Here is a 23336-nt window from a genome sequence, read left to right as displayed (position 1 = left end):
TAGTGAGAGTACCTCTTTCTGGTCTCTGCCAATGGTAGGATACATGTGCCTGGATGCATCAGGCAGACTGCCCAATAGGCTGTGGATAGGAGCTTAGGGAATTTAAAAGACAAATGGGTGATATTTTGGCTTCTTGGTAAGTTACCATATTCTGTTTAAAAGGAGGAAAAACACATGCTCCCCTGTGCTTTGAAACGGTTGGTTAAAAAACAAATTTTTCTTTATAGTTGCCATCTTTTCTTTCTTCTTTGAGAATGAATTTCTGGATCTTGTAAGGGCTATGTCTTTTGCACTTTCTTGGGGTGTGTTGGTTTGAGTTGCTATTTAGATTATTAAGATCCTACTCATCAGAGGCCAGGGCAAAGGACTGGAAAAACTTCTAAACTGAAAAATTTTTAGAGCACTCTCAATCTAAATAATTGTAATGGTACCTGTGGAAAGGTCAATTTGAAAAAAGGCTGTTGGCTTGAAACAAAATGCAACTAGTTATTTAATCATTTTTATTTCTAGTTGTACTTAAGAATGTGGCTGTACCATATATTTTTCAAAAATGAGTAAATATAGAGAGATTTAATTAACTTTATTAATTGATTCATCAGTCAGGCAGCATCCCAGTTAGCAGGTAGAAAGAAGGGTGTTCCAAGGAGTGGTACAAAACAGGAAGCTTTTATAGTCAGACAGAGGGTGGGAAAAAGTTATTAGCAAAAGAAAAGAGAGCTTGTTTCAGGCAAAGACAACCTACTCAGGGGGAAGGCAGGATCTTACCATATAGATTACCTTACTAGTGCTCACCAGGAAATTCCATAGTGGTTGGTTTGAAATTGAGAGACTGAGCCTGCAATCAGGTTAGGTATTAAGTCTTGTTGAGGCTTTGCACCAGAACTTTTTCATCTTCCCAAACTGAAACTCTGCACCTATTAAGCAGTAACCTCCATTTCTCCCTTCCCCTAGCCTCTGATAGCAATTATTTTGCTTTCAGATTCTTTGACTTTGACCATTCTAGGACCCTCATATAAGTGGAATCATAGAATATTTATCCTTTTGTGCTTGGTTTATTTCACTTAGCATGATGTTTTAAAGGTTCATTGATATTATATGTAATATGTATCAGAATTTCATTCTTGCTTAAGATTGACTAATATTCCATTGTGTGCAATACCATATTTTGTTTATCCTTTCATTCATTGACAGACATTTGGGTTGTTTCCACCTTCTGACTAATGTGAGTAATGCCACTATGAGCATTGGCATAAAAATATGGATTCAAGGGGGCTTTCCTGCTGGCACAAGGGGTTAAGTCTCAGCACTCTTAAGCTATCCACAGCCACTGCAGCATGAGTTCGATCCCCGACCAGGGAGGTGTCCCACATGGTGCAGCAGACCTCTCCTGTCTTGCCCCCAACTCCCTTGAGCTGTGTATTTCAGTACATCTGCCTCTTCTGCTCCCCACTTTGTATCTGGTGAATCCTCTCACCCTCCCACACCTCTGGCCTATAGCCCAGTTTTTTGTATGCATAAATAAATAAATATTTAAAAACAAAACAAAAAAAGTATGTGTTCAAGTCCTTGCTGTCATTTATTTTTGGTGTATACCTAGATGTAAATTACTTGTTTGTTGTTGAGTTTTGAGAATTCTTTATAATTCTGGATCTGAGGCCTTTGTTTTCTGTCTGTAGTTTGTCTTTTAATTCACTTAGAAGTGTCTTTTGCAGACTGGTACTTTTATTTTTTATTTTTTATTTTTTTAAAGATTTATTTATTTATACAAGCATTGGGGTACAGGCTAGAGGTGCAGGAGGGTGAGAGAATTCACCAGAGCCAGGGCAGGGAGCAGAACAGACAGAAGGACTGAAGTACACTGCTGAGGGGAGCAGCAGGTGAGACATGTGGGGATCTCTGGCCGGCCAGGAATTGAACTCGCGCTGCAGAGGCTGTGGACAGCTTCACAGCGCTGCACTCAACCTGCTGTGCCACCGGGGAGGCCCCAGACCGGTATACTTTTAAATTTTGATAAAGTCTGATTTGTCTGTTTTTAAAATTTATGGATCTTGCTTTTAATATTGTATCTAAGAATTTTTTCCCTAACTTAAATTCAAATATTTCTCTTAGGTTTTCTCCTAAAAGTTTTGTTGTTTTAGGGTCTACATTTAGGTCTCTCATCTATTTTTAGTTAATTTGCTGATTTTTAGTTAGTTAATTTTTGTATAAAATGTTGGGCATTCTTTTGGGGCACATACTTGTATTTCTTTTAGGATCATTTGTTGAAAAGATTATCCTTTCTCCCTAGAATTGCCTTTGTAACTTGTCAAATGAATTGATTACATTTGGATCTGTTTTGGGGCTCTTTATTATGTTTCACTGATTTATAGATCTTTTCACGAATACTACATTGTCTTTATTACTATAACTTTATACTAATCTTGAAATTAGGTATTGGGAATCTTCTGTTATGGATATCCCAAGAACCCCAAACTTGCATGCAAAGAGGTTCTGCCACCTGCCACATAAAGTGTACTCTGAGTGTGTAAAAACTTTAAAAGATCAGTGTGCATAGAGAGGGAAGAAGACAGAGGATATAGCTTCCCAATTAAACACCCAAAGTTACCCATCCTGTCATAGATAAACACCCAGCCAAACAAGGTTGGCTCCAAGTGGGGCCTTTGAGGCCTAAAACCTTGCCACAGGGCATCTTCTGGTGGGAAACCATAGGAAAGGGTCAGGAGGGGCCGGGCAAGGAGCGAATAGAGAGAAATCAAAATACAAATCAAGGTATAATGGCTGCCATTGCTAGTCCCCCCCCCATGTCTCTCACCCACGTCTCTTCCAAGTGTCTTTATACGTCTTGACTCCCATTTGTTTCCTTCTATGATCTCCAAGTCCCTAGTGTAAATCCAAGCCCAGAAGTGTCACTTCTTCACATATCTCTCTGCTCCATGTGTTGTCTTATGTCTTCCCCAAGTCTTTTCCAAGTCTTCTTTAGTGTTAGCTCCACCCTTCATTACATGGGACAGGTAGCATGAAACCTCCTCTTTTTATGGAGATTCTGTTACATAACTTTGTTCTTTTTCAAAATTGTTTTGACTTTTCTAGTTCCTTTGAATGTTCTAGTTCCTTTCTGGTTCTATACAAATTTTAGAATCAGCTCATCAGCATCTAAAATTAAATCCTTCTGGAGTTTGCTTTGGATTGCGTTGATTCTTAGATCAGTTTGGGAAGAACTGACATCTTAATGTAGAAAAAACAGGCCCAAAATGGAGTCAGTCATACTGGGCCCTCACTCAGACTCATTGCATTTTCACCCTCTCCTAAAAGTATAATTCTGAACCTATCAATCTGGAGTTTTCTTGTCAGTTCTGGTGAAGACATCTGCTTGATGAGATCCCCCTGCCTTTCCCTGAGGAAAGTTGACTTTACCTGAAATAATCTTTTGCTAAATACCTTGTCCCAACCAGTTTCTGTCTATAAATACCCTCTATTTTGTATAATCCCCTGCATTATCTAGATGGGATGCTGCCCCAAAAATTCATGTCATTTAATAAAGCCAATTAGATTTCTAAATTTGTGAATTAAAAAAAAAACTACCACAATATAAAGCCTTCCAATCCATAAACATATGAGTATTTATTTGGATATCCTTTAAAAGTTCTTATATCAATGTTTTATAGTTTTCAGTATTGAGAACCTGTACATATTTTGATATATTTGTACCTGAGTATTTGATGATTGATAATTTTTTTTAAAGATTTAATTATGCATGCATACAAGAACCATGGTACGGGCCAGATGCGCGGGAGGGTTAGACAGCAGGAAACAGAACAGGCAGATTGACGAAATATACTGCTGAGGGGAGCAGCAGGTGAGACAGGAGAGGTCTGCTACGCTATGTGGGGTTCTCCCTGGCTGGCCGGGATCGAACCAGCGTTGCAGAGGCTGTGGACAGCTTCACAGCACTGTGCTCAACCACCTGAGCCACCAGGGAGGCCCCTGATAATTGATAGTTTTGCTGCTATGAGTGCTGTTTAAAATTTTTTGATTTCTGATTGTTTGATAATATATAAAAATACAGTTAATTTTTGTCTTGTGATGGATCCTGCACTTCATTAAGCTAGGAAACTCACTCTCCTTACACACACACACACACACACACACACACACTTTCAAGTAAAAAAAAGAATAATTATTAACTTCTTTTTTTTCTCATTTCTCATCCTTCCCGAGACACTACCCTGCAGGCACAGCATCAAGTGTAGTGTGGACTCTTTTTGAATATTGTTTTCTGAGAGAGTGCTACCATCTTCTAGCTGTTTGCCAGCAAAGGTCAGACACTGATGGTCAGGTAGGATGGCCTTCTTGTCTTTGATTTTACATTTGACATTTTCAGTTGTGTCACTGGGCTCAGCCACAAGGGTGATGGTTTTGCCATGCAGGGTCTTTGTAAATATCTGCATCTCCTTGTTTGCTAGACCTTCTTGTTGAAGAGAAAGAAAGAGCTCCCATTCAGTCTTAGTATTGTTAGTTCCCTTCTATCTTTAAACATGTTTCTACATCTGTTTCCTCATTTATCAGGTTTAAAAGGTGTCTTAAAATTTCTAGCTCTTAGTTGTGTGGAGATTTCTGGACCTACTAAACATAGAGCTTCCATATGATCCAGCAATTCCACTCCTAGGTAATTACCCAAAGGACACAGAAACATCAATTCCAAAGAGCACCTGCACCCCTATGTTTATAGCAGCATTGTTTACAATAGCTAAGTTTTGGAAACAACCCAAATGCCCAAAAATAGATGACTGGATCAAGAAGATGTGGTACATATACACCATGGAATATTACTCAGCATTCAAAAAAGATAAACACATGCAATTTGCAGCAACATGGATGGTGCTGGAAGGGATCATGCTCAGCGAAATAAGCCAGAAAGAAAAAGAAAAATACCGGATGGTCTCACTCATAGCAGGAATCTAGAAAACTTAAATAAGGGACCAGGAAAATGAATAACTATAAGAAAGTGAAAATCAAAATCAACAAAAAACTATGAGCCAGAGACTCTCTATGGGGGGTGGGGGTGGGGAGGGGAGGGATTGGGGTCAAAATAAGTGGGTTGCAATTGTATGGGGAATATAAAAATAAAATTTATTAAAAAAAAATTTCTAGCTCTTAAAGGCTCTCATCACATGAAAAAACAATTGTAACTATGTAAGGTGATGAATATTAACTAATTGTAGCAACCATTTCTCAGTATAAATATACATATATCATATTATTATGTTATATACCTTAAACTAACATGATGTTATCTGTCAATTATATCTCAATAAAACTGGGAAAAAAAGATTTACAGCTATAAACATTAAAGAAACCCATGTACTTGTGGTACCTCACGTCTATATCTCCATTCTTGTTAGCTATATATTTTCTTTTTAATCACTCTGGTTTCTGTTTAATTGTTTCTGGTTTCTTTTTAATTGTTCATTCTCCTTTACTTGCTTTTTTGCAAACCTATCCTCTTTATTCATCACAGGTAGTTTTCTTTTTGATGTTTCTGAAAGACTTTTACTTCTGAGATATTTTTACACTTGATCTTAGCCAAAAGGCCGAGAAGCGATGGAGATTTTTTAAAACACTTCTTTTCTGAGCTCCACCAGTGTCATCTCCTCTAGTTGTTTCATCATTTCTTCTTTGAACTATTGCATCTTTGCTTTGATCTCTCATTTTAAAATTCATTAAGCCCTTTGAAGTCTTTGTTGTTCGTGATTATCATCTGTTTCATGTTAATTTTTTTTCTGGGGCATCCCTTTCATCTGTCATTTGTTTTTCTTGTTCCCTGCCTCTTTCTCCAACTCTTTTGTTAACATATTTGTATAGGTTTGGCACTGTTTATTTTTACTGTAGCTTCTCTTGAAGTGAAATAAGTTCTTTCTGGGTCAACTTTTTTTTAATGATATTGTTTTATTACTACCAGCAGGAGTGGCCTGCATGGAGTGGTGGACTCTGGGCTCAGGGTTTGTGTGGGCTGTAGAGAGGATGATGGCTGGGAGGCTGGATGGAAAAGGGGAAGGTCCTCTCCATGTCACTTAGGTAACTCAAGAAGACTGAGGGGGCACTCATGTTCCCATGTTCACAGCCGTCTCCTCTCACCTTTCTTGTCTTGCCCCTACCCAGTAGTTTTTCAGAGAACCCCAAAACTTTTGTAGGGGATCTTCTTGTATATATTTCCTCAGAACTAGGACTGTGATAGGAAAGGCAGAAACTCTGTATTATTTTGCAGAAACTTAATTTTCTTGTGTCTCTCCCTGGATTCTTTTGCATCTTTTCTCTAGTTGGAGGGGATAATGGGGATGGGGTGGGGAGGAGGTGAACCAGTTCTCTCTGTTCTCACTCTTGTAAGTAGTCAGTATCTTACCCAGCTGAGGTATTGAATGTCCCAGCTCCCAGCCCAGAAACCTCCTACCTTCTTTAAAGTGCCCCATGACTCTGGCCCTCATTTAGCCATTGTGAGTCTCAGTTTTCTGTATGGAGTAGGTGTGAGGTCCCTCACCTTGTGGTAGTTGTGAAGATTAACTAGGATATTGCTTATATGTGCTAAATTCCCAGATTCAAAATCCTTCCCACTAACCTCTCTTCTTTCTAGAATCCTTCATTGTGACAGAAGATTCTGAGGACAGTATTTTATTCCCACAGTTGTTGGTAGGGTAGAAGGAGCTCTTATTTTGACACTGAGGACAGCTATTTGTTTTCAGTATAACTGAATTCTTAGGAAAAGATTCTTGACAAGCAAAGGGACTAGTTGTCACTTGAAAACTCAGGAACCATGAGGAAAGCTATGGTCTCTTACTCCTGGCAGGTCCTGAAGAAGGAAATGGTGAGGAGTGCCCAAGGGTCCTGAGACCTTTTGAAAAAGGGAGAGAGGCAGATGAAGGAGGTGGCCACGGGTGAACATGGCCACCTTGTACCTTTTGGATTCATACCATGGCACACAAAGGATAGAGTTCTAGAGTAGGCTTCAGAAAGATTGAACTCTACCCCTGCCTCCTACCCCTTCAACACCTGGGAAATCAGAGGATAGCTCTGAAATCCCAAGTGCTGCTCTCTACTTGCCGTTTCTCATAAGATATAGAAAGAATAAGGGCTGGCAGCAGGAGAGAGGAACAGGTTAAACTTATAGACTCTGGAGCCAGATCACTTGGGTTCAAATCCCTATCTACTGTTAGTCATGTGACTAATTTTAGTATTAGGCAACTAACATGATTTGCTGTGCCTGTTTTCTTCTCTATAAAGGGTGATGCTAATTGTTTCTGGGGAAATTATACAACCACAGCTGTCTTAAAGATGAGGCTGGAAGTGTGCACTTTTGGGTTCTCAGCAGATTCTTGGTCCTGCTTAGATTTATTGTTTTGTTTTTTTTTTAAGATTTATTTATACAAGAACTGGGGTACAGTCAGAGGCGCGGGAGGGTGAGAGAATTCACCAGAGACAGAGTGGGGAGCAGAACAGGCAGCTGGACCGAACTGCTGAGGGGAGCAGTGGGTGAGGCAGGAGAGATCTGCCATGTGGGTTTCTCCCTGGCTGGCCAGGAATTGAACCCATGCTGCAGAGGCTGCAAACATCCTCACAGTACAGTGTTCAGCCCGCTGTGCCACCAGAGAGGCCCTGCTTAGATTTATTGTTAAGTATGTTCATACAAATAAAGATCTTAGAATAGTACCTAACAGTAGCAAAGTTCATTCAATAAGTCTTAATTTTATTAATAAAGTCTTCCCCCCTGTTTACAGGTTTACCACTTTCCTGAGGTTGATATATTTTAAATTTTTACTAAATTATTTATTTATTATAAATTATAATTTATTAAATTTATTAAATTTACAAATATGTCTCTATGAGGAACTGTAGTATATGGAACATTTTAAAAAATTGTATCACAAAAGGCATCATATTTCAGCATTTTTTACTCTAAATTATGTGTGTACTTTACTCATGCTGACACATGTATCGCCTATGCTGCAGTCCTGTGACTATAGGTGATGTGTTGATGTTCCCCTACTGATGGACACTTAAATTGTTTCCAGCTTTTCACTGTTAGTATGTGCCAGTGTGGTGGCAATGTGCAGCATGGCTATCTCTTCCTGAACATGTGATGGTTTTTCTGAAGTATGTACATGTATTGCATATAATTCCTTGATTGTAAACAGTATCCTCAGCTTTTCAAATGTTGCCAGATTGCCCTCCAACATGGTTGTGACATGTTTCCTTTCCCCATTCTGATAAGTGTAGAAAGGTATTTTGTTACTTATTTACTTTCCCATTATTTCTAGTGACGTTAAGAATCTTTTCAGGGGGCCTCCCCGGTGGTACAGTGGTTGAGCGCTGGGTTGCGAAGCTGCCTGCAGCCTCTGCAGCGCCGGTTCGATCCCCGGCTGCTCCCTGGCCATCGGAGGAGGGTCCCACATGGCGCGCAGACCTCTCCTGCCGCCCGCTGCTCCCCTCAGCAGTGTACTTCGGTCCTTCTGCCTGCTCTGCTCCCTGCTCTGGCTCTGGTGAATTCTCTCACCCTCCCGCGCTTCTGACTGTACCCAGTGCTTGTATAAATAAATAAATAAATAAATCTTTAAAAAAAAAAAAAAGAAAGAAAGAAAGAATCTTTTCAGGGTAGCCATCTGCTATTCGATGCCATGGCTGCCCTCAGACCCCTCAGGAAACGAAACCCAAGATGATCAAAAAGAAGACTAAGAAGTGCATCTGGCATCAGTCAGACCAATGTCAATATTAAGTGTAACTGGCAGAAACCCAGAGACATTGATACCAGGATGTGGAGTCAAGGGCCAGATCTTGATACTCAGCATCAGTTATGAGAACAAGAAAACAAAGCACATGCTACTCAGTGGCCTTCGGAAGTTCCTGGTGCACACTTAGTTCATGGTGTACTGATGACTGTTTTAACATCTGCCTCCTGGGATGCAGGGGGTGGCCCCATGTATAGTAGTTGACCATTTCTATGGTATAAATACTTCCATGGTGGCCAATTTCAAGTTGCCAACATGATTTTAAAATATTTGAAGACTTCCTGAACCTGTCACCATGGCTCCAGCACACCGTTGCCTCTAATCCTATTACATATCACTTTGTTCATCTTGTTTGCTATCCAACTTGCTGTTGACTGTTGAAAACAGATGGCTTCCACTGATCATGTTTTGTTCCCACAGGGGTTATACCAGCTCACCCTGGATATCATTGTGATGATACGAGTGTGTAAAATGTTCCGCCAAGGCCTCAGGGGATTCCGAGAATATCAGATCATTGAGACTGCTCAACGGAAGCACCCTCTCTTCTCCATCTGGGATGTAAGCAGTTAGACTTAGAAGGATGATGAGGGTTTAAAAGATGTCAATAAATAGCACCCCACTTCTGAGCCCAAGCTTTGAATGAACTGAGAGATAAGATGAAGGGCAAAGCAGATGGGAGACCAACTGTCACTTCAGTAATGATGAGACATATTGGAGAATATCACTTACATTGTACCATCAGGCAACAGCGTTACCTAATACTGAACCCCAGAATTAAGACAGTGCTAGACCAAGACAACCTTCACTACAGTAGCTGGGCCTGCTGCCTAAAACTCAATGGCAGAGAAGGATAGAGCAGAATCTGAGTTCAGTTAGAAGGAGAAGCGTACAATTATGCCCAGTTTCTCTTTCCAGATTCAGCAAGGAATTTGTCATTCTGTCAGTGTGGAAGGAGAGGGGCTAGTTGTGTTCTGCTGGAACAACTCCCTCCACATGGAAAAAAACACTGGGAGTGAGAAGAAACCATCTTCATCCCAACAGAGAGCCAGAACAATCCAGGAGTCACAGTAGAGATGGGGTTTTCTGGATGCATGCCAACTCTTCATCTCCTCTACCTTCTTTACTGCCCCCCCCCCTTAAACAAGAAAGGAACATTTACACCTATTTATTATGGTTTCCTGCTTTCTAGATTTTCTAGACAATCCCAATTTCAAATGTTTTATCCTAGCGGTAGTTCATGAAACCATTTTTGGCTCAGAAAAGCTAATCACCATTCTGTTAACTTGTTCTGGCTTCCCAATGGTGAATTCACAGCTATCCAGGGTTTCAAATTCTCCTCAGCCAATGCCTAGACAAACCCTGTCCATTTTCATATTGTGTCAAGGGTGATTGGGTCCAACTCCTACCTCCCTCCTGCATCCAGTGATTCACTCCAAAAAACTTCCCAAAATGATTTCTGAAGAGTAGCCAAGAGGCCTATGGCTGGTGATGGGGGGAAAAGATAAGTGGCCTTAGATTGGTTTCTAAAGGTATATCAGGCTGAGTTTAAGATGTAGCAGGGAGTGGGTACCTATGGGCTTTCTGGAGAAGAAGGATATGTTCCATTTAAAGACATTCCAATTAATATATTTTAAAGACATTATACTGGTCAAACAAAACAAGTCTGCAGCCAGAGTCTTCTCTGTAGTTGGGTCATGAGATGGGAAGGGATGTAGAAGTATAATCTGAAACTGAGGTTAGTTCTTAGGAAAAACATTATGTCTCAAGGTGTCATGTAGTGATGAAGTGATGGGCCCTGAAGACCACAAGTCTTTGATTGCCAGAAGACTTGGACTGATGCCTGGGTAGTTGGAAAGTGAAGATCAGAATCAGATTTATCACCAAGGGATACTGTGAGGCTAAACCTAGTGATACAACTCAGGGTGGTTTTAAGCAGAGTAAAAGCCTCCCAGGGCAGCCTATGAGAGTCATATGGCAGTTGGGCAGAGAGCTAAGGTTCTGAGGCAGAGGCTAAGGTGAAGAGATCATAGACTGGCTTTCAGTAGCATGTGGATCTTTCTGAGCACCCTTTCTTTCCTTCATTGGTCTCCCTGAGAAGCAGCAAATGGACACACAAGCTATAAATGAGGCAGAGGACAGAGATTTGAGTGGTCTCTGGGCAAGGATGTAAGGTGGTCCTGGAGGAGAGAATGTGAGCCCTGGTTTGCCCAGGATGGTGGTTAGGTCTTGTTTATACCTTTCCTGCTCCCACTTCCCTTTACATGTCTTCTGTCTCTGTCTTTGCACCTTTCTCTACTCTTTTGCACATCCTCTGTACATCTGTCAGGAGATAGGATTGGATGAGTCTATTCCTTAGATCTCTTATACCTCCTCCTCCTGGCCATACTGTAAATGGAAACCATTTACTGGTCGTGTGATCCTTGGGCAAGTGCCTTCATCCTCCTCAAGTTCAAAACATAGCTTGATAATATTTGCTTTGTCCTGATGATGACATGGAATAAGACAAGGAAGATATACTATGCCTGGTTACTTAACATAGTCACTGAAACGTCATGAAGGTTGACATCTTTTGTTCCTTTTAAAACCTCTTTTTCTCCCCCTCTATACTTTCCCTTTCATTTGCTTCTTTCCCCTCTTCCTTTTTCTCTCTGTCCTTCAGCTCTTTATCCTTTTCTCTTTCCTTCCATCCCCATCTTTCTCTGCCTTTACAATAAAATGTTGTCAATGCTAGGCCCAAGTGATGACTTGGGGTTTGAGTGAAGGTGAACATAAGAGCCGAGATTGTAGCTTTCTTTGGCTTCCTGCCTATCCCTGTGATCTAGGTACACAGGAGGGTTTCAGATGCAAAATTCTAAGAGCAATCTTGCTGATTCTCCTTTCTCTCCACCCCTTCCTTTTTTCAGGAAAGGAAGCAAGGTCGAATCACATTTGATACCATGGAGTTTGTTGCAGAGGAGGTATGCATAGCTCTGACCTTGCTGTTGGGAATTTTCTTAATCTTGGCTTGGAAGAAGCACTGGGGCTGGGCATTAGGGTGGCTGGGTTCATTTTGGGTTCTGCCACCAACCCAATGTGTCAGCTGGAGATTGCCACTTGGTTTCCCAAATTATATAATAGCTGGCCTCAGTGATCCCTTCCAGTTTTGGTGTTCAACACCATGAGCACCCTGAACCTATCATTGCTTTATAGCTGAGCAGAGCCAGTGCCAGCGGGGGAGAATTCCTGCACTTGGACTCATGGAAAAGTACTGGAGGCAAAGTAGAGGGTGTGAGAGCCCAGAAGAGTGGAAATAATCAGGATGGCAGCAAAAGCCTTGACCTGTGTTTGAATTCTGACCCTGCCCCAAACTCTCCAGAGACATTGGGCATACCTACCCCCACCTGGCTGTCAGTTCCCTTAAGTCTGGATGAGACTTTGGACTGTGCAACCTGTTCACTGAATTTGAAGAATCATAAGTCAGCTTCTTTCTCTGGATGTTAAATTAAAACTTAAAATTGTATTTAAATTTTAAAGGAGCCTAACTATTTTTAGGGAAGGTCTAAGTTCTCACCAATGTAGCCCTGACCTGCCATGTTGCTTTTTGTCTCAGGGAAAGTGAGAACAGAGCTTTATAACTGGTATCAGAACCACCTCATGCCACCCCACCCTGACCCTTTCCCCCACCCCCTGCAACCAAGATATGGCTTCCTTTGCTTGCCTTTCCTAGGCATAAAGTAATTTCTCATGCACCATCATTTATGAGCACAACTAAGTCACTCAGATTTTGGGTTTCAGTTTTCCAGACCAGCCAGTATCTGAAATGGGCTTTGAAGTAACCTAAGTTTTAGGCAGGAGAAACTTGGGGCCTTTCAGAGAGTCACAGAAATCAAGAAAGGAAGGTAATTCTGTATGTGCCAGTAGAGGAAGAGTAGAAAGCACAAAAGAAAAATTCATCATACAGGCAAGGCCTATCAGTCTCTTGAATGAACTTTGTCTGTCTCAGGCTCCAATATAGGGATGGAGCCTCCGTAGAGACCCAGTGTAAAAACCTGCCCTCTAAGGCAAGAAAAATAAATGAAAGATATCTAGGGCCTCCCCGGTGGCGCAGCGGTTGAGCGCTGGGTTGCGAAGCTACCCGCGGCCTCTGCGGCGCCGGTTCGATCCCCGGCTGCTCCCCGGCCACCGGAGGAGGATCCCACATGGTGCGCAGACCTCTCCTGCCACCCGATGCTCCCCTCAGCAGTGTACTTCAGCACTTCTGCCTGCTCTGCTCCCCGCTCTGGCTCTGGTGAATTCTCTCACCCTCCCGCGCTTCTGACTGTACCCAGTGCATGTATAAACAAAACAAACAAATATAATAAATAAATAAATAAAAAAACATGCCTCTATAAAAAAAAAAAAAAACTTAAAAAAAAAAAGAAAAAAAATAAATGAAAGATATCTAGATTGGAGATGAAGAAATAAAAAAGTCACTATACCCAAATGATATTATATGCAGATAATATTATATAATATCTATTATACTATACAAAGGAAATTCTACAGCATCCACAAAAAAGCTATCAGAAACAATAAATCAATACAGTAAAGTTGCAGGTTACAATATCAGTATACAAGTATCTGTTACTTTCTCTATGCAAACTATGAAGTAGCAGAAAGAGAAATGAAAACAATACCATTCACAATCATAGCAAAAAGTACAAAGTATCTAGGAATAGATTTAACCAAGGAAGTGAAGGAAAGTATACACTGAAAACTAATAACTATAAGAAAGAAAATATCAAAATCAACAAACAACTATGAACCAGAGACACTCTATGGGGGTTAGGGGGCGGGGAAAGGAGGGATTGGGGTCAAAATAAGAGGGTTGTAATTGTATGGGGAATATAAAAATAAAATTTAAATAAAAAAAGAAAATATAAAACAAACAAAGAAAACACTGTTGAAAATCTGAGATTCATAACAAAGAACAGCAGTAACCTAAATTGGGTCATAATAAATTGATTTCCCTGTAAAAGAGACTACTTTTTGTTTGCATAGAAGAACTGGAGTGTAGGCCAGAAGTCTGGGGTGAGGGTGGGTGTGAGAGCATTCACCATAGAGTGGGTGGATTTACTGAAATACACTGCTAAGGGAACAGCGGGTGAAACAGGAGAGGTCTGCTGTGCCATATGTAGGTTAGCTTCCAGGAATTGAACTCAGGCCATAGTGGTGATAGTGCTGCGACTCAAACCCTAGGCTGCCAGGGAGGCCCAAGACTACTACTTAAAGCCAAGGCTGAGATATATGAAATACCTGTGAGCTCCCACCCCAGGTTGAGATATCTCAGCCTTCTGCCAACCCCCACAAAGAAATGCTTGAACAAACTATAGAGTTCAAGCACCTACCAATAGAGGGAGAAGACACCCCAGGATAAGACTGTGCTGGGATAAAAAAGAACACAAGTCCTAGCCTGGAGACACTGAGACTGAGGAGCTGGTCTGGAAGAGGTGATCAGTGTGGATGCCTAGCACACAGCTCTGGCACCCACAGCACAACAGAAAGTTCAAATTCCTGAATCTACTGGAGAAGACCCTTTGGTACACATTGTCCTGGTCCTCTTCTATACTCACTACTCCTTGTTAGGACTAGTCCCCAAATTAATCCAACAGATGCAAATACAACAGTTGAAAATCTATTCCTAATAAAACCGAAACAAAATTGAAATTGGGGGAACAGAAGAACACATCACAAATGCCAAAGCAAAAAATCCCCAAAAGGAGCCCAACTCAGTGGAGTTGTGGAGCAAGACAGAAGGGGAATTTAGGGCAACAGGTGTGGCAATGCTGATAGAACTCGAAAATATAATGGAGACTATAAAACAACAGAATAAAGAAGGAAAATAGGAAGCAGCTGTAGGTAGAAATAACAAAGCTAAGAAACACTATAACCAATTTTAATACAATTGAGGGCCTCAATAGCAGACAAATCGAGGCAATAGGAAACACAAGAACAGAACAATGTAGAGAAAAATTAATTAAATAAAACAGTGTAAGCTCTCTGGGACAATGTAAAGAGAAATAATATCCATATCATGAGGGTCCTAGAAAAGCAAAAGAGAAAGGTATAGAAAATTTAAAGAAATAATCACTGGGCATGTCTTCTGCCCATCTGTGACTGCAGGTGTTTCTTTTCACAAACCTTTCCCTTTGCAAAGCAGCAGCAGCAGCAGCAGCAGCTCTTTCTGCCCACTTGTATCTGTGCAAGTGTCTTCTCCTTTCCTTTCCTAATAAACCTGTCCTTTTAAAATGTAAAACAAAACAAAACAAAAATAATCAGTGAAAACCATCTCAGTGTGGTTACTGCTTTCAATAAATGTCAGTCCATACTCTTAAATAAATAAAAGTGTAATTATAGTTAAGAGAAAACAACAACAAAATAACAAAATCCAGATAGAACTTGATGTAGAACATGCATAAAAAATAAATAAAATAAAATCTCATGAGGTGATATAGTATGTCCTGTGTAGGAAGTCCATCCTACTTAGGCCATTTTTTTTCTTCATATATTTTTATTATTTAAAAATTAGTTCTGAAAGACAGTGTAGTGTTTCTTTTTTTTTTTTGGAAGAAAAACCTGGTTAAAAAATGGACAGAGGATCTAAACAGACATTTCATCAAAGAAAATATACAGATGGCCAAAATACATATGAAGAGATGTCTGCATCACTTATTAGGGAAATGCAAATAAAAGCCACATTGAGATTTTATTTCATATTGGTTAGAATGACTATTATCAAAAGGTCAAGAAATAATAAATGTTGGTGAGGATGTGTAGAAAAAGAAGCCCTCATGCCCTGTTGATGGGAATGTAAATTGGTATAGTCATTATGGAAAACAGTATGGAGGTTCCTCAAGAAATTAAAAATAGAACTACCATATGATCTAGTAATCTCCCTTCTGGGTGTTTACCCAAAGAATATGAAAACACTAACTCAAGAAGACAAGCATCCCTATTTTCATTTTAACACTATTCACAGTAGCCGACATATGGAAACAGTGCAGGTGCCCAACAACGGAGTAGTGGATAAAGAAGATGTGGAATACTATTCAAGTCATAAAAAAGGTGAAATATTATCATTTTTGACAACATGGATAGGCCATGAGGGGATGATGCCAAGTGAAATGTCAGAAAGAGAAAGACAAATACTATACAATGTCACTCATTTGTTGAATATAAAGAAAACAAAAAATAAAAACCTTTAGACTTTGACAACAGAATGGAGGTGACCTGAGGTGAAGGACGGAAGGGAGTGGGTAGAAGGGGCCAGCTGGTTGGTGGTGGATGGTGACTGGACATTCGGTGGTGGGAGTGGTGAGAAAAATGAATCTTGGAACCTCTACAATGTTGTAAACTCATGTTACCTTAATTGAATAAGAAAAAATAAAAACCTGCCCCTTTAGTAACTATTAATAGAGACACCTTTCCTTTTGGAGTTCTAAAATCAATTGTGGTAAAGTTGCATAACTTTGTGAATACACTAAAAGTCATTGAATTGTTTTCCTTAAATGGTGAATCTTATGGTATGTGAGCTATATCTTAATCTGATACATACACTTATATGTACATAACCTGTCCCTTAGAAAAGCACTTGAATTGTTACTGAACCTCAATATAGCCCTTATTAGACCTCTACTAATACTAAAAACTTTTCAAAAAATATAATTATAGAGCCTTCTAATCATAGATTCATTTATTGTTCAATTGTGAAGTATTGGAAACAATGGATACACTTCAAAAACATAGTTTAAAAAGTGAATTTTAAAAAAGCAATTATGTCTGCAATCTGACAACTATGTACATAAATGCTTTAAAGAAAATGACAGTCTACAGAGTGTAGGAAGGGACCGCTCTTTTAGCTCTGATGGTGCTGCAGGCTCTCCCTGAAGATGTGGCAGCACAGATGCTGAGAGCAGAATGAGGAGGTAGAGGCAGCATATCCATGTGAAAATCCAGGGGAGGAACATTCCAGGTAAAGATCTACAAGAGATAGGTAGAAGCTAGAAACTAGAGAATGAAGGGGAGAGACAGAAGTTGAGGTAGGGATCTAGGGAGGCAGGAAGTCAGACCATGTGTAGCCCAAAGACTGTGGTATGGAGCTAAGCTTTTATCCTAAGTACAGCCAGTGTGTGTGTGGTATGTACTCATACCATTTTCCATCAGGCAAGAATGGCATGGTGGGTGAATGGGTAGGTCTGCCCACCCACTGGTGTATGAATCTCTCCACCAGGGTTAGCTCATAGTTTCTGTAGATTCTCTTTGTTCATTAGTCTCTTGTGGCATGCTGAAGTATAGTTTGACTCACCCTTGTTACAGTGAGTACTGTCCTGAGGAGCCGCAGAGCCCAGAGAGCCCCAAATTGCCTTAGAGGGTGGTGGTCAATGAATGGTAGAGACAGTATGGTCAGTAGTTGGGTTTACAGGTCTTGGCATATAGCAGATCTAGGTTATAGTCCTGTCTGAGTAACTTCATCTGTCAAGTGGGAATAAAAATTGTGCCTCATTCTTTGGTAGGGTGAAGATGTAGTGAGATGGTGTGTGTGAGATGTGTATTCCAATTCCTGGCCTAGAATAAGTCCTCATTTCATGCCAGCCACTATTGCATGGGGAATGGGAAAGCATAAAAGCATGAGTGTGTGGGGAGTTGTCCCATGGCTCCTGGGAGACTACTATGTCTTGTGTGTGTTATTCTGGTCCTCTCTCCACAGGGTCACTTGCCTCCAAGGGCAATCCAGATTGCACTGAAGAAGCCTTCCTGGAGGACAGAGGAGGAGATCCAGTCCCTTTGCAACATCTTGCAGGTTCTGGATAGCTTCCGAAACTATTCGGAGTCCCTCCAGATGCTGCTGGCCAAAGTCATGCGCTTTGAACGGTGAGTGGGGGCATGGCCCTTGGACAAGTGGAGATGTAGACAAGAACATTCCCAGCAGAGGGAACCCTCTGCTTTATTCTAGCCCAATGAAAGAGCCTGTCCCTACTGTCGTAAAGATTCTATGGCAGGCAGAATGATATCATGGAAAGCAAAAGAATCACAGAGTTAGATGCTTGAATTTATTTATTTATTTATTTATAGAGGCATGTTTATTTATTTATTTATTTGTTTGTTTTGTTTATACATGCACTGGGTACAGTCAGAAGCGTGGGAGGGTGAGAGAATTCACCAGAGCCAGAGTGGGGTGTAGAGCAGGCAGAAGGACCGAAGTACACTGCTAAGGGGAGCATCGGGTGGCAGGAGAGGTCTGCGCGCCATGTGGGACCCTCCTCTGGTGGCCGGGGAGCAGCCAGGGATTGAACCGGCGCCGCAGAGGCCGCGGGCAGTTTCGCAACCCAGCGCTCAACTGCTGCGCCACTGGGGAGGCCCAGATGCTTGAATTTAATGCCCTGTCTACCTCAGTGTGTGGGTGTGAACTCAAGGCAAGTCACTCAGCTTCCTTATCAGTGAAATGAGGATGATAGTATGGATTTTGCAGGGTTTTTATGAAAATCAGAGTGATTATTAAAGATAACTACTAGTTGTTGATTATTTCTAGGATTGGGGAATAGCAGATTAGACAGGATTCTTCCAATTGAAAATGACAGAAGATGCAGCCCAAGGGAATGCATGGCTCATCACCTGAAAATTCTGGGATAGTTCTAAACTTCAGGCTTAATTGGATTCAGGGGTTCATTGTCACTAAGACACAGTGTCTGTCTGTCTCTTGGTACTTCATTTGTATAAGCTTTCTTCTAAGCCAGATTCTCCTCTCATGGTGATGAGATGGCTGCCACACCTCCAAACTTTCATCTTTCCTGTTTCAGTCCATTGAGAAAGAGAGACTACCACTTCCCAATCCTTCAGGTCAGAGTCTTGGGTATAGTTCTTTCAGAACTAGATTGACTTTGCTTGAATCATCACTGGGTCAGTTACATGCTGATTGTCTAACAGTCAAGAAAGTATGTTTCTCTTAAAGCAAAATCAGGGTACGGTTGGAAAAAGGTGGCCAGATACTTAGCAGCAAAAATAGTAGATGTCTGCTATAGGAGAGGCCTACTGCTGCCTCACCTGTCAGTCATTTCAGTTCCCTGGGCCCCACTTTCAAAAAGGTAGATTGAACTAGAGGGTCTTTCTTTCTTTCTTTTTTTTTTTAAAACACTTCTTTTTTTTTTTTTTAAGATTTATTTATTTGTTTATTTATACAAGCACTGGGTACAGTCAGAAGCGCGGGAGGGTGAGAGAATTCACCAGAGCCAGAGCAGGGAGCAGAGCAGGCAGAAGGACCGAAGAACACTGCTGAGGGGAGCAGCGGGCAGCAGGAGAGGTCTGCGTGGGACTCTCCTCCAGTGGCTGGGGAGCAGCCGGCGATCAAACCCGCGCTGCAGAGGCTGTGGGCAGCTTCGCAACCCAGCGCTCAACTGCTGCGCTACCTGGGAGGCCCTAGAGGGTCTTTCTTGGTCCAGCTAGGAGACTACTCTTGAAGGAACACTGGCCTGTGCTCCCTAATTCCCCAAATCTCATGTCCTGGCTAAATATGCCTACTTTCATCCATCTAGTCATTGTCATCTGGGCTATTTCTCCTTTCCTACAATTAATAAAGCCTATATGTTATACCTGAATAAGCCCACAGGGGAGCCTGAGGCTGCTGACTAGCTAATGTGATCATTAGTCTGTCCTCTGATCCCTCCCCCCAGGTGTTTGCCATAGGGTCATGAGGGCAGTGATGTTCTGGGAGCTCAAAAAGGAAGACTCTGCTCTGAACTGGGTTAGGGAGGGCTTCCTGGAAGAAGGACCTGAGTTGGACCTTGAGCTCCTGAAAGAAGTTGAATAGGTAGAGAGAAGGCCATATCAGACAGCTGAGCAGTGTGGACAAAGTAATGGAACAAATAGAGTATCACTTGTCTGAGCAGAGGGTTGGCTCTCCTGTTGCTGGCGAAGCCTGTTGGTCAGGAAGGAATGGGAGGTGGCAGTGAGGTGCGGGGAAGGAGAAATGGTACTGATCTGGAAAACATTTCACCTAATCATTGGGGCTTATCTACAAAGGCCACTGACTCATCAGACCATGGCAGAAACTCAAAGGCAGAGTTCTGGGCTACTTAGCATCTTCTAGGTAAAATACAAACTTAGCCCATCTTTTCTCTCCCTCTCCTCCCCGAGAACCTCCCATCTCCCCCCTCCCTCTCTATGAATCATGCAGTTATCCTTTGTGCCATGCTTCCAGTCACCTCTGTATCTTTGGATATGGTGGTCCCTGTCCCCCATGTTCCTCAATTTCTGTGCTCACCTGGATGATTCCAGACACCATCCAAGAGTTTTCTCTGGTTTCCCTAAACTGGGTTAAATACCTTTTTCTCTGTATCTCTAAATAAGCTCATGTTTACTTTTCTCAATACCTCTTTAAACCTTACTTACCTCCTGCGCTTGACCACAAATTTGAGAACAAAATCTGTGTCCTTCATAACTGGGCCAGACAGACATAGCTGGTGCTCATTTAGCTTATTGAATGAATGCAGTAAATGAATGAACATAGAAATGTTTGAGCTTGCATTTGGAATACAGAAATGTCCCTCTGAGATTAAGAACTAATTCCCAGTTTACTCTAGACCTGGGCACCACTACCTTAAGGGTTTTGAGTTGGGTAGGAAGCTATTGGGGAATCATAATAAAATTATTTATCTGTCTTTCTTGGCATGCTCATCTGCATTTTACAGACTAAGGCTCAAAGAGGGAATATGACTTGCCCAGTCACACACAGCTAGGGGCAGAACCAGTATTGGATGCTGATCAGACTTTAAATCCAGAGATTTTTTTTTTTTTAAATGAAAAGTATGTAGGTCCTTTATTTTGATATGTGAAGTTTGATTTGATTTTTAAATTTTTTTTTCTTCCTAGGAAGTTTCACTTTGAACACATCAGTAATGAGCCAGTATGGCCTCTCCTCACACAAAAAAATATTAATACCCTTTCAGCAAATCTGCTTGGCAATTTGTAGAATTTAAAGCCAGAGCTCTTAATCATTTAGCTACACTCATTGCTTTCAGCATCTATTCATTCATGTACTCACTGACTGTTCATTGAGCATTTACTGTGTGCCTAAGCAGACTGCCAAAGGCTCTGTTCTCAGTCTAATGGTTGTAGGCAGCTGGGTGTATGCTAATGAAGAGGTCAAGCTTGATGGGGCTGGGCTGTTCTGAGGCCCCTTCTAGTCCCAGTATGTTCTTTCACCCCCCGAGAGCAAAGAGCACGACTAGTCCAGATCTCTACATAGTGTTGATACAGCTCCATGCTGCTATCAAGTCAACTGGCTGGTCTTTTCCTAGGTTTGGTCGCAGGCGTGTGATAGTCAAGAAGGGGCAGAGGGGCAGCAGCTTTTATTTTATCTACCTGGGCACGGTTGCAGTGACTGAGGATGAGGATGGCAGCAGTGCCTTCCTGGACCCTCACCCGACATTGCTGCACAAGGGCAACAGTTTTGGGGTAAGTGTGGAGGAAGGGCCTGGTATGGGCTGGGGACTATGACAAGACTGTTGCTAGAATCTCTTGGCCAGGCCCTGTCGAACCTTATATTTGGTGCAAGACCCTACCCTGTTGTGGATCCCGGTGCCTTGATAGCCAGGGTGACCTCTTTATAATATTTAAGGAGTACGTTCATCATCAGTTCCTTAGAGATGTAGTGATGCCCCCAGCAGGTCTCTCCAGCTTCCTCTCCTCTGGCCTGGTGGGCCTGTTGCCGCCTTCTCCACAAGCTGTACATCAAGGGGGAGCAGAATGGGCCCACAGAATTGGGAGGGGGAGCAGCATGCATGGCAAGCATTCTCACACAAAAATCTCCGTGGAGGAGAGATTTCTGGGGGAGATGGAAGCAGGAAAGAGGTGTAAAGCTTGCAATCAGGAAGCTGGAAATGGCCTCTCATTTGCCTTTGCCCCTGTTTCCACCCAATAGGAAAAGGGCCTTCTGAGTAATTCATTAAGGAGGGCCACCGTGGTCTGTATGGAAGAAACAGAGTTCTTGGTTATTGACAGAGAGGATTTCCTTGCTAACAACATGGTCCAGGAAGTTGAAAAGGATGCTCAGCAACGGTTTGAATTTTTTAGGTAATTCCATCATCAGTCAGCATCTTCCCCATGTGTTTATTGGGTGGGAAACACCAGGTGCTTGCTCTTCTCTCTGCCTCAAATGCTCTTCCATACCTACTCCCACCCAACTTCTCTGTCTAGCAAAGTCCTACTATACCTCCTGATCTCAGCTCAAAATCTCTTCCTTTGGGATCATAAGAATAAGATCAGCTGACATGTACTGAGCACTAGCTGGGCCCGGCTAGTTGCTAAGCCTATTGTACCAGTTGCTTTATCAAGTCTCACAGGCTGACCCATGATGCCATTTCTCTTCTCCCCAGGCTGTAAGTAAAGGAACCAGGCCCAGGATGCTGATGTGCCAGAAAGTCTGATTCAGACATCCCTGGGCTTCACCACCTACCTCACTAACCCCCCTTGATGCTTCTGTTGTGTTTCCTTAAAAACCCATCTAAATGTAATTCTTGATTCCATAATACTTCATTTACAGTATATTTACCTCATCAGATAATAAGAGATGTGATGGCAAGGCTAGAGCTGCCTCTTTCCCTTTGTCATCCCTGTGTTGGCAGGCACATACAGGGGCTCATTTAAATTATCTAGTTACTCACTGTTAGAGAAAAGAGTGACAACCAAATGAAGTATCTGCCCTGGCACTGAAAACACTGGTTGGGGGTTGCATGATTATAGAGAAATTTGATGGACCCTAAGGTCTGGAGGACCAGAGCTGAGAGAGCTTCAGGGGTGGACCCTGAAAAGGGGGAAACTAGTCATGAAGGGGCACAGTTTATTTTTTCATACATTGGAAAGGTAAGACTGGTTTCAATGTCAGCTCTTGGGCTTCTGAGCTATTGAGCCCAAATAGATTAGTTCACTTCTCTGAGTTTCAGGCTCCTGCTTTGTAAAATGTAGATCATGTCTCCCAAGGTCATCACAGAATATGTGTGGTCCGGTGGTAGACACACACATAGGAGGTACTCCTATGGTGGTCCCACTTTCCTTCCTATGTCTTCAGCCTTCTCCTCCTCTGTAGATGGCATTGACCATGCTCCCCTTTGGCCTGAGTCACCTGAGTTCTGAATACACAGTCTGGGGAGCTAAGAAAATCTGAGATGATTGCTAGAGTCCTTGAATGAGTGAAGGCGAGCCCAGTGGCTTGTGTGAGGTCAGGGATACTGGCTGTCACTGTGGGCTTTTGGTCACAGGGAACAAATGGGCAAAGGAGGAGAGTCTAGATGTCCTCCACTCCTCAGACCCAGGGCTGAGTGACTAGAATGAACTACCCATATTGAAAGCAGGCCAGGCCAGTCCTTAAGAAAAAGGCAGAGGAGGAAATGTGACATGTGGTAGGAGAGTGGCTACAGGCTAGTTAATTGAAGAGGGTATGAAATCTGCTTCAAGATTTTCAATAGAAAGAGAACATGTTCTCTTTTTGGAAATTGCTAAGAGCTGGGCACCTTCTTTGATGGAAGGCGATGAATTTTAACAGATGTT

At 41.9% G+C, this 23336-nt stretch overlaps 1 protein-coding gene across 5 annotated transcripts in view; it reads left to right on the top strand.

The window, feature by feature from the left end:
- CNBD2 (cyclic nucleotide binding domain containing 2) overlaps positions 1-23336 on the top strand; it is a 60267-nt gene that overhangs the window by 3910 nt on the left and 33021 nt on the right. For 2 of the 5 annotated variants that reach the window (XM_037495895.2, XM_054696803.1), the window contains 6 exons: positions 4219-4336; positions 9198-9335; positions 11681-11734; positions 17503-17666; positions 21089-21245; positions 21712-21863. In XM_037495895.2, coding sequence (XP_037351792.1) covers positions 4219-4336; positions 9198-9335; positions 11681-11734; positions 17503-17666; positions 21089-21245; positions 21712-21863 — 783 coding nt within the window. Of the gene's footprint in view, positions 1-4218; positions 4337-6675; positions 6860-9197; positions 9336-10756; positions 10969-11680; positions 11735-17502; positions 17667-21088; positions 21246-21711; positions 21864-23336 lie in introns of those variants that run through there. The other 3 variants (XM_037495902.2, XM_037495928.2, XM_054696804.1) reach the window with 3 other exon arrangements.

The sequence above is a fragment of the Talpa occidentalis genome, unplaced genomic scaffold, assembly GCF_014898055.3.
Source record: "Talpa occidentalis isolate TD23 unplaced genomic scaffold, MPIMG_talOcc4v2.1 talOcc4.10, whole genome shotgun sequence".
NCBI lineage: Eukaryota > Metazoa > Chordata > Mammalia > Eulipotyphla > Talpidae > Talpa > Talpa occidentalis.
Note: the sequence above shows the minus strand (reverse complement) of the source record. Positions and strands in the feature narration are given on the sequence as shown.